At 44.2% G+C, this 12,031-nt stretch overlaps 1 protein-coding gene and 1 pseudogene across 1 annotated transcript; both read right to left on the bottom strand.

Annotated features, from left to right (window-relative positions):
- Positions 1 to 4,145: 4,145 nt before the first annotated feature.
- On the bottom strand, positions 4,146 to 4,234 carry LOC123460542 (annotated as a pseudogene).
- A 2,138-nt stretch (positions 4,235 to 6,372) lies between these two features.
- On the bottom strand, positions 6,373 to 7,554 carry LOC123460140 (N-alpha-acetyltransferase 11-like). Its single transcript, XM_045147718.1, has one exon. The coding sequence runs from the start codon at positions 7,396 to 7,398 to the stop codon at positions 6,766 to 6,768; it is 633 nt and encodes a 210-aa protein (XP_045003653.1). The 5' UTR covers positions 7,399 to 7,554; the 3' UTR covers positions 6,373 to 6,765.
- Positions 7,555 to 12,031: the final 4,477 nt, after the last annotated feature.

The following is a 12,031-nucleotide window of genomic DNA, read 5'->3' as shown; positions in this document are numbered from 1 at the left end:
TCTAAAATCCTAGATCTTGTTTAAATCTGTTTACTCAGTCTTTGTCTGATATTGCCCTGAATGTGAAGGGGAGCTACTTTCTAACTACCATGGGTGGGCAGAGGTCAGGACCCCTACTTTGCTTTTATGAACCTAGAGTGGATTGGAGACTTCTCTGCTTCTGGAGAAGGTGTGAGTTGTGGCTCCCTGGGGATATGCAGAGTCCAATCTGCCTGGAATGGGGAGGATGCCTTGTTAGCTGGCCTACCAACACCATAAGGGTTGTATGGCCTTGTTGCTTTTGGGCATTGGCAACTGTCCCCTCGCCTTGTCCTTGATGACATCACTCAAGCTGGAACAGCAGTGTACCTTGTTGCAGCCAGGTCAAGTGCATGTCTAGGCTAACCACAAAGCCCCTAATCACAGTGGGGATGACTGCTAGAGCTTTTGTTATGTCTTACAAAGTTTTCACTAAAAGGAAAGTTTTAGTTTCCACTTGTTTTCTGGGACTGCTCCTCCCGACAAGATATTTATGGAGTCAGTCATCTCAGAAAGTAGCATACAACAACGTAACCCTTTGAAGCAGAATTGTTGGATGAAATTATTAGGAATTAATACACAATAAATATAAGGAGTTAGAGTATTAATGGGAGTTAGGCAGGGAGACACATACCTGGTAGTCCCAGCACTCAAGAGGCTAATGAAGGAGGTCACAAGATCAAAGCCATAATAAGGCCTTGGAGGAATGCTTAGTCAGCATTACACAAGGCCCTGGGTTCAATCCCTGGTACCAAAAGAAAAAAAAAACAAACAGGTATGTGCCACACCTTTAATCTCAACACTCCGGAGGCAGAGGTAGGAGGATTGCTGTGAGTTCAAGGCCACCCTGATATTGCTAGTGAGTTCCAGGTCAGCCTGGGCTAGAGCAAAACCCTACCTCAAAAAAAAAAAAAAAGATTGCAACCAAACTAATGTCTTTAAAACTAACAAATTACAGGGCTGGAGAAATAGCTTAGCAGTTAAGGTGCTTTCATGCAGAGCCAAAGGACCCAGGTTCAACTCCTAGGACCCACATAAGCCAGATGTACAAGGTAGCTCATGTATGTGGAGTTCTTTTGTAGCGCCTGGAGAAATTTTTTTGTTTGTTTTGTTTTGTTTTCCAAGGTAGGTTCTCACACTAGCTCAGGCTGACCTGGAATTCACTATGTTCCTCCTACCTCTGCCTCCTAAGTGCTGGGATTAAAGGTGTGCGCCACCATGCCCAGCTTCAAAAATATGTTTTAAACCTAAGAAATTATAACCACAAGCACTGTACTGCTTTTGTCTTCTATCAGGGCATGTTTGGTAAGTAGAATTATATCATAGGCCACTAGACACAGGTAGCTCTTTGGACCTTCCCTAAGTACATAGTCTCTGAAAACTATCATTAACACTTTACTCATATGAGTGTCTCTTCTGAAATGGCATGGTGGTGCACACCTTTAATCCCAGCACTCAGGAGGCAGAGGTAGGAGGGTCAACATGAGGCTACCCTGAGACTACATAGTGAGTTTCAGGTCAGCGTGGGCTAGAGCAGGACCTTACCTTAAAAAAGCAAACAACAACAAAAGTATCTCTTCTGATGTCATAAAACTCATTACATAATACAAGGGCTGGACAGGTTGCTCAACAGTTAAAGGCACTTGCTTGCAAAGCCTAATGGCCTGGGTTAGATTCCCCAGTACTCAGAAGGCATCATGGTGCTGGGAAGAAGTAACAGAGGAGTGATCAGCACTGCAATATCTCACACCTTCCAAGGCTCAAGGTCCATTGTGGAAGAGATGGCAGGAAGAACATAAGAGACAAAGGAAGGGTGGGACTCCTTACAACGTGCTCCTTCAGACACAAAATGGTCTGGATATCTATGACCTCACGGTGCCTGACACTACCTATACAAGACCATCATAATAGGAGCAAAAAAAATTATGACATAAAAATAAAAGAGAGTGATTGAGATGGAGAGGGGATATGGTGGAGACTGAAGTTTCAAAGAGGAAAGTTGGGGGAGGTAGGGTATTACCATGGGATATTGCTTACAATCATGGAAGGTGTTAATGAAAAATAATTTAAGAAAGAAAAGAAACAATGCTGAGGGGCTGGAGAGATGTCTTAGCAGTTAAGGCATTTGCCTGCAAAGCCAAAGGATCCCAGTTTGATTCTCCAGGATCCACGTTAGCCAGATGCACAAAGAGGCACATGCATCTGGAGTTCTTTTACAGTGGCTGAAGGCCCTGTCATGCCCATTCTGTCCTCAATCCCCCCCATCAAATAAATAAGTAAATAAAATATCTTTTTAAAAATCAAGGCTAAGCCAGGTGTTGTGGCGCACACCTTTAATCCCAGCTCTTGGGAGGCAGAGGTAGGAGCCTTGCCACGAGTTTGAGGCCACCCTGAGACTACAGAGTGAATTCCAGGTCAACCTAGGCTAAAGTGAAACCCTACTTGGGGGGGGGGGGGGAGAAAATAATGCTATGCTTTCCCATCTCCACTGGGGGTAGAAGCCATACTCATGTGTGTCTGGGCAGAGATGAGAGGGAATCCAGAGAGTCACACAGAGAACAGGGGAGGAGGCTGAACACAGTCTTTACAGTGTCCAGTTCAGGTATGCAAGTGGAAGACCCAATTGGTTTGTAGATTTGGAGGGTGGCCATCCTACTTGGACCAAATGTCTAGGTAGCATGTTAGACTAGGTAGCAGGGGTTGCTGGAGATCAGTCTCCATCAGACATGAATTCCATTCCTGCCAAGAGTTCCATTCTTTTGCCAGGGCAAGGTCACATATGGGTTGGCATCTCCTGGTTGTCTTTAGGCCTCAATCTCTAACTGAAACTGCTTTTTAAAAGCTAGCTTTCTCCTATCCTTTAATGGCACACACCTTCAGTCCTAGCACTTACAAGGTTGAGGTAGGATTTCTGTGAGTTTGAGGCTACCTTGAGACTACATATGAATTCCAGGTCAGCCTAAGCTAGAGTAAACTGCTACCTCCAAAAACAACAACAACAAAGGGATCTATGTGTCTTGATACATATATTTTTTTGAGAGTGACAGAGAGAAAGAGAGAATGGACGCACCAGGGCCTCCAGCCATTGCAGACGTACTCTAGACTTATGCACCCTTTGCATCTGGTTAATGTGGGTCTTGAGGACTTGAGCCTCGAACCAGAGTCCTTAGGCTTCATAGGCAAGCGCTTAACCGCTACACTTTCTCTCCAGCCCCACAGTTACTTTTTGTCTTTGGAGAGGAGAGATTTCCCAATCAAAAATCAATCTTTGCTTCCCATTAAGATGGCGGCAGAGGAACCATGCCAAAGCAGCCTAGAGTAAAAACGGGGAAAAAAAAAAAAAGCAGCCAAATACACATTTCTACTAAAAAGTGAGGTGTATAAGAAATTACCAATGGCAGCAGAGAAGTAGGAGAGATCGAGAGTCCACATACGCAGGCAGAAGCAGCTCTTGCAGTGGCAGCACCAGGTCTGCAGCAGCAGGTCCGCGGGGCCACAGCTGCAAGGCTCGGCTTGAGCCACAGGAAAAGCCAGGTGAGGGGATTATCCACTCACATGGGAGCTCTTCACAAACTCAAGAAATGTGGAGAACCGCAGTAAACAATGGAGGAGCAGATCATGAGGTAGAGGGTCATGTGGAACAACAGGAGAACTAGAACCACCATCCACAGCCTCCCCCCCACTCACCACAGCCAGCGCAATCACCAGCCAGCACCAGAGACCAGGGGAAGGGAGATCACAGCACCCAGCACCAGTGACCAGAGCAGTGATCCAATGATCCAGCCAGCCTACTTGAACCCATTGTGCACCAAAGAAGGACCCAAGCAGGAGTGCAGCATAACAGACCAGAATCATCCCAAAAGGTAACTGGGGTTACACCAGGTCAGTACCTGCCAAATAAGCCTGATATATAGGCTTGAACCTGCCAAATAAGCCTGATATATAGGCTTGAATCAGAGGTGCGAATTTCACCTTCCATATCAGGATAAATTATATGTTAAATCTGATGGAAGGTTGGATTTGCCATTCTTAAATAACCTATATTTTGGGCTTGTTATTTGTTGCTTTCTGTTTTATAGTGGCTTTATTTCCTCTTCTGTTGTTCTTTTTTTTTTTTTTTTTTTTTGCGATGTGGCTCGCGGTTAAAGGGGCCGCCCGCGGCGGGCCAAGCGGCCCCAGTTATGCGCGAGCGCGTACTGTGGCGCCGCAGCGGAGCGCCACGACCTCCACGTCCTCCTCGTCGCCGAAAATCTTCTGTTGTTCTTTAGGGAAGGGTCTCACTTGGTCACAAGCTGACTTGGAACTCTCAACAGAGAAATCTTAACCTCCTAGTTGACAGGATTAAGGGTGTGGGGCAACGCACACCCTAAGGGATTGAGAGTTTGTTAGAGGATATGGTTGTCATAACACCTACTCTTGCATAAATACTCTGTGTTGTTTTTCATTGAATAGGTACGTTTTTTAGGTAAATTTTAGAATCTGCCTGTATTTTGTTCCACTCAGACTACTTGAATACTCTCATAGCAGGCAAACCCAACACCTAGGGTCACTTTTGTAGATACTCTGAGAGTCTTGAGATCCTACCCTGACCTTGGGATGACTCAGAAGGTATCACGGTGCTGGAAAGAAGTGACTGAGTAATATCTCGATCATACCTTCCAAGGCTCAGGGTCTAATGCGGAAGAGGTGGTGGAAAGAATGTAAGAGCCAAAGGAAGGGTAGGACTCCTGACATGTTCCCTCCAGACATAAAATAGCCTGGATATCCATGACCTCACAGTGCCTGACACTACCTACACAAGACCATCATAAGGGGAGGAAAAGATGATGACATCAAAATAAAAGAAAGGCTGATTGAGAGGGGGAGAGGATATGATGGAGAATGGAATTTCAAAGAGGAAGGTGGGGGGAGGGAGGAGGGTATTACCATGGGATATTTCTTATAATCATGGAAGATGTTAATAAAAATTGAGAAAAGAAAGTTCCTACCCTGAAGATATATAACTTCAGATTGATTGATACATCTAATAATACTACAGCTAACTAGAAAATCCAAGCATTAAAATTAATCTAAGATGCAAAAATATGTATAACAAAAACACCAAAAATCAAGACAATACGAATCCACCAAAAAAGATTAATGTATCAGAAATGATCTCCAGTGACAATAAGTTAGAGGAAATGCCTGAGAATGATTTCAAAAGAATGATTATAAATATGCTCAAAGAAGTCAAAGAGGAAATCAAAGAAGACACAGGAAACCAATTTAATGAAATAAAGAGGTCAATACAAGACATAAATAAGGAAATAGAGATAATAAACCAGTCAGAATTACTAAATGAAGAACACAGTTAGAAGAGCAGGTGGCAGATCTAATACAGTCCAACAAAGAGAAAGACAAACTAATAGGAAAGTGTGAAGGGGAATTTCAAGATATTCAGGGCACTATGAAAAGATCAAACATAAGAATTCAGGTTATAGTAGAAGAATTATTTCATTCCAAAGGCATAGTAGTCATTTTCAACAAAATCATAGAAGAAAACTTCCCCAAAATTGGGAAAGAGATGCCAGTGCAGATACAGGAATCCTTTAGAACACCAGCCAGACAAAACCTGGGAAGGATCTCTCCTTGCCATATTATAATTAAGCTACCAAGTATACAAACCAAAGAAAATATATTGAAAGCAGTTAGAGAGAAAAATCAAGTTACAAAAATCAATCTTTGGGGCCATTAAGTTACTTGCCTGCAAAACCTAAGGCCCAGGTTGGATTCTCCAGGTCCCCTGTAAGCCAGATGCACATGGTGGTTCATACATCTGGAGTTCGTTTGCAGTGGCTAGAAATCCTGGCATGCCCATTCTCTCTTGCTATTTCTCTTTCTCTCCCTCTCTCTGTCTTTAATAAATGAATAAAAATAAAAAATAAATAAAAAAGAAAGAAGTTGGGCATGGTGGCACACTCCTTTAATCCCAGCATTTAGCAGAGGTAGGATCGCCATTAGTTTGAGGCTACCTTGAGACTACAAAGTGAATTCCAGGTCAGCCTGGGCTAGAGCAAGACCATACCTTGAAAAAAACCAAAATAGATAGATAAATAAATAAACAAATAAAAAGCCCAGATCTAAGGAGTGCCATTTTCTTTCTTTCCTTCTCCTTTTTTTTTTTTTTGCATTTATCTTTTTATTATAGATCAATTTAACTACTGTATGTCTTTTTTCTTAAAATCTATATATTTTGCACATATAGTATATTTTTATCACCTTCTATGTGGAAAGGGAAAAATACCTCCAGAAGAAAGAACAACACAGGACACAGGGAGTTTTCAGAAAGAAAAGAAAAAAACAAGAAACAAGGGGACATGATCATCCTGATGAAAAACTCAGATAAAGGCAAAACCTGAAAGATGGGGAGCTTCAAGAGCTGTCCCTGCTTTCTGTTTGGCATTCTAGGAGACCCCTGCGGGACAACCACTGTCCAAAGTCAGACATGTGCCAACAGAACACAGTGGTATCATGGGATGAGGAGGCCAAGGAAGGTTCTCTCACGGCAGTCCTCAAGATTCCTTGGCTCATGCCCAGCAAGCTGTGTCCAGGCATTCCTTCATGACCACAGTAGGCTCTGTCAAAGTGGGTGCCGAGTCCAAAGTGAGAAGCAATTCAGGTCACTGTGAAAAGACTTCAGAGCCGAGAGATGCTGTAGAGAAGACCGCAGTGCCTGAGCAACAGTGACCTGTGACGCTCAAGCAGGCTCTAGGAGGTGAAGTCCAAGTCTTCCGAGCTGTCCTGGGCATCGGCACCATCTTTGCCGTCACCCCCACGATCACTGCCAGCTAGGCTCTCCTGAGTCTCCTGGTTGTCCCTGGAACCCAGAACCACGTATTTGCCCTTCTTCAGCACCTGCTGCCGTCTCAGCTCATCCGCCATCTGGGAGAGATCCCGCTTCATGGCATACGCATCTTCCCCGTCTGCATAGTACTTGGGTTCCACTTTATGGACCTGGAAGTTGAGGGTATTAGAATAGAGGTGCAACGCTGCTCGGTTGCTCTTCCTGACATGCAGGGACACATATTTGGCGCTAAAGTTCTCAATCATGGCCCGTGAGGCCTGGTCCATCAGCTTCTGGGCCAAACCAAGGCGCCGGTGTGAGCGTTTCACAGCCAGGGAGGTGATATGTCCATGCGGGACATCATCAGGATCCTCCTCCATTTTGGCCAGGACATAGCCCACGATCTTGCCGTCCTCGTCCTCAGCTATGTAGGAGAGCTGGGGCCACGAGAGGCCGTGGTAGAAATAATACTTCATCTGGTAGTTCTCAGGGAGGCAGAGGAGGTTGCAGTGCTGCATGTTCATCAGGTCTTCGGGCCGAGCACTGCGGATGTTCATGGCGGCGGCGGGAGGGAAGCCTGTCAGACTGCAGAGAACCAGAGAGGATGCCACGGAGCACAAGCCACACCAACACACCAACGTTTGCTTTAAAACAGCTGGGATATCCAAATAGGGCTCATAACAGATGAGGAAGATCTCCCACTATCTTCCATTTCTTTATGCATCAGGATTAGGTGAGATCTGCAGTTGTACATGAGTCCTTAGGCTTTGCAGGCAAGTGCCTTAACCACTAAACCATCTCTCCGGCCCCAATACCTTTTTTTGAAAACAAAAAATTGGGCTAGAGAGATCGCTTAGCGGTTAAGGCGTTTGGCTGCAAAGCCAAAGGATCCCGGTTTGATTCTCCAGTACCCACGTAAGCCAGATGCACAAGGGAGCGCATGTATTTGGAGTTGGTTTGCAGTGGCTGGAAGCCCTGGCATGCCCATTCTCTCTCTCTCTCTCTCCCCCCTCCTTTCTGTCTCTCAAGTAAATAAATAAATATTTTTTAAAATATTTATTTACTTAAGAGAGGGATAATAGGCATGCCAAGTTCTCCAGTCACTGCAAACAAACTCCAGACACATGTGCCACCATGTGCATCTGGCTTTACGAGGGTACTAGGGAATCAAACCTGGCTCCTTTGGCTTTGCAGACAAGCACCTTAACCACTAAGCCATCTCTCTAGCCTGACAGTATCTTGTCTTTCTTTCTTTCTTTTTTTTGTTTTTGTTTGTTTGGCTGTTTTTTCGAAGTAGGGTCTCACTCTAACTCAGGCTGACCTGGAATTCACGATATAGTCTTAGGATGGCCTCGAACTCTCGGCGATTCTCCTACCTTGGTGCTGAGATTCTGAGCGTGAGCCACCACCCGAGCCCTCTTTTTTGCTTAGCTTTTTCTGAGACCAATGCCTTTAGATGAGTCCAGCTCTGCGGTCCCTGCCAACCCCACAACCAGACCTGTGGTTCCTCTCCTTTTTTTTTTTTTTTTCCTTTTTTTTCCCTTTTCACTATGTAGTCTCAGGGTGGCCTCAAACTCACAGTGATCCTACCTCTGAATCCGTGAGTGCTGGGATTAAAGGCATGTACCATCATGCCCTGCTAATTTGTTTTTTCTTTAACTGGGATGAAGACATGGCTTAGTGATTAAGGCATTTGCCTCTGAAGCCCAAGGACCAAGGTTCAAAACCACAGTACCTACATAAGACAGATGCAGAAGGTGGTACAAACACCTGGAGTTCATTTGTAGTGGGCTAGAGGACCTCGTGTACTCATTCTATCTGCCTCTCTCTCAAATAAATAAATAAATAAATATTTTTTTAAGAAAAATTGGGGGTGGGTGTGCTGGTGCAAGGCTTTGGTCCCAGCAATTGGGAGGCAGAGGTAGAGAGATCACCATGAGTTGGAGGCTAGCCTGGGCCTAGAGAGTGAGTTCCGGGTCAGCCTGGACTAGAATGAGACTGGATGTGGTGGCAAAAACCTTTAATTCTAGCACTCAGGAGGTTGAGGTAGAGGATCACCATGAGTTGAGGACAGGCTGGGCTATAGAGTGAGTTTCAAGTAAGCCTGGACTAGAGTGAGACCTGTTTTTGTTGTTGTTGTTGTTGTTGTTGTTGTTTTTCTTATATATAGAGAGACACAGAGAGGATGGGCAGGGCAGAGCCATTAGCCACCTCAAACAAACTTCAGATGCATGTACCACCATGTGAATCTGGTTTATGTGGGATCTGGGTCCTAAGGCTTCACAGGCAAGCACCTTAACTGCTAAGCCAGCTCTCCAGCCTGCAATTTTTAAAATATTTTATTTTATTTATTTATTTAAAAGAGAGAGAGAGAATGGGCACACCAGGGCTTCCAGCCACTGCAAAGTCCAGATTCATGTGCCACCTTGTGCATCTGGCTTATATGGGTATTGGGGAATCAAACCAAAGTCCTTTGGCTTTGCAGGCAAACTCCTAAAAATAAGCCATCTCTCCAGCCCCTTGCTATTTTTTTGTTTTGTTTAGTTTTTTGAGGTAAGGCTCACTCTAGCCCAGGCTAACCTGAAATTCACTATGTAGTCTCAGGGTGACCTTGAACTCAGGGCAGTCCTCCTACCTCTGCCTCCTGAGTGCTGGGATTAAAGGTGTGAGCCACCATGCCTGGCTGCAATTTTTTAAATATATATATATATATATATATATATATATATATATATATATATATATATATATATATATAATTTTACAGAAAGAGGGAGGGAGAGAGGAGAGAATTGGCACACCAGGCCCTTAGCCATACAATTGAACTCCAGATGTTTGCGACACCTAGTGGACATGTGTGCCCTTGTGCTTGACTCTCCTTTGTGTGTCTGGCTAATGTGGGATCTGGAGAATAGAACATACGTCCTTAAGCCATCTCTCCAGCCGCAGCCTTCACTTTTGTTACTTTAGTATACAGAATGATGGGCTTCATTATGACATTTCCATACATAAATACCATTGTACTTTGCTCATGTTTGTGTGATTGGATTAAAATAGTTAATACCATTCTTTTCTTCCCCTTCAACATCTATCATTCTGCAGTGGTTTTGGCTTTGGCAGTTGAGACCTTTGTGCCATAAGTTTTGTCCCTTTCTTAGAAATATATTGATTAGGGCTGGAGAGATGGCTTAGTGGCTAAGGCCATGCCTGCAAAACCAAAGGACCGCAGGTCAATTCCCCAGAAACACATAAGCCAGATGCACAAGGTGGCACATGTATCTGGACTCTTTTTGCAGTGACTGGAGGCCCTGGTGTGCCCCTGCTCTCTCTCTATCTCTCTGCCTCTTTCGTTCTCAAATAAATAAAGATAAAATATTAAAAAAGAAATATATTGATTATATGAACTCATAAAAGATTGAACATAAGGTATCTCACCACATTTTTTGATATTTGACAAAACAATTCTTATTAAGCTGGGCATGGTGGCTCAGCCTTTAGTCACAGCACTCCAGAGGCTGAAGTAAGCAGGATTGCTATAAGTTTGAGGCCAGCCTGAGGCTAAAGACTGAGTTGCAGATCAGCTTGGGCTAGAGTGAGAACCTAACTAGAGAAAAAAAAAAAACTGTTCCAATTGCAAGATAGTATAATAATTTAATGATCCAAGGCAATCCCAGCAGATAAGGCTTGGCCACTCATCCCAGAAAGCCAATCAAGTAGATGAGCAGTGGTGAGGGCTGGAAAGCAGCTTTGTTTATCTTTCTGGTTTTTCAAAGTAGGGTCTCACCCTAGCCCAGGTTGACCTGGAATTCACTCTGTAGTCTCAGGCTGGCCTCAAACTCACAGCCATCCTCCTACTTCTGCCTCCTGAGTGCTGGGATCAAAGGTGTGTGCCACCATACCCAACTTTGGAACTATATTAATAAAATGATTTCACTGGGAAGAACACAGGCCTAATGACCTAAGGTCTGTCTTATAGCACTTATAGCAGCCTTGGTGCTCTATAGGAAAGAGAAACAAAGGAAAACCTTGGAGCGCCCCATGGTTGCAGTCCAGCTCCTTTGATCACTATTTTAGGATCAGCCACACAGCTATGTTTGGTGCCAAGGTCTCTATTGCTCAGGAGATAATTTTGGTCCTTAAGATATTCGTCAAGCAGGCCTATTCCTAGAATCCAAAGTAACTATAGAAGAGAAAGAAAAGGTTCAGGAGAAAGAACAAGTAGGCAAAACAAAGCAAGATGAAAAGAATGTATTTAGATAAGTACCTGTGTCTTCCTTCAGTCTGTGTGCCAGGTACACACACACCCAAGTCTCACTCTGTTGCCAGGCTGGTCTCAAGTAGTCCTCCTCAAGCAGTGCTCTTCTTGGCCGCCTAATGGTGGAACTTAGATGTGTGCCACCATGCCTGGCTCAGGGTAATCTTCTACCTGATAAGTATGTGCATGCAGGTGCACACACACACCCACACCCACAAAGGCCTGAACTCTTGTATCATCAGCTTGGGCTCCCTTTAAATTGTCTTAGGAGGAGAGAATAAGAAAACTACAAACCTACTGAAGGGGCCAGTTTTGCTGATTACTTACATTTTCTTAAATTTTATTTTATGTGTACTGTATTGGTGTGCATACCAAGGCATATGTATGGAGGTCAGAGGACAACCTTGGGGTGCTGTCCTTTTCTTCCACTGTTTTTTTTTTTTTTTTTTTGAGGTAGGGTCTCACTGTAGCCCAGGCCGACCTGGAATTCACTATGGAGTCTCAGGGTGGCCTCGAACTCATGGCAATCCTCCTACCTCTGCCTCCCGAGTGCTGGGATTAAAGGTGTGTGCCACCACGCCCGGCAAACCACCGTAATTTTTTTTTATTGACAACTTCCATAATTATAAACAATATTCCATGGTATTTCCCTCGTTCCCCCCATTTCCCCTTTGAAACTCCATTTTCTATCATATCCCCTCCCCCTCTCAATTAGTCTCTCTTTTATTTTGATGGGGAGGGGATATAATGGAGAATGGAATCTCAAAGGGGAAAATGGGGGGAGGGAGGGTATTACCATGGGATATTTTTTATAGTCATGGAAGATGTTAATAAAAATTGATTAAAAAATATTTTATTTGAAGCCAGGCGTGGTGACACACACCTTTAATCCCAGCACTTGGTAGGCAGAGGTAGGTGGATCACTGTGAGTTCAA

The sequence above is a fragment of the Jaculus jaculus genome, chromosome 4, assembly GCF_020740685.1.
Source record: "Jaculus jaculus isolate mJacJac1 chromosome 4, mJacJac1.mat.Y.cur, whole genome shotgun sequence".
Lineage (NCBI taxonomy): Eukaryota > Metazoa > Chordata > Mammalia > Rodentia > Dipodidae > Jaculus > Jaculus jaculus.
The sequence above is the reverse complement of the archived record's forward strand: the minus strand, read 5'-3'. Positions and strand labels throughout refer to the sequence as shown.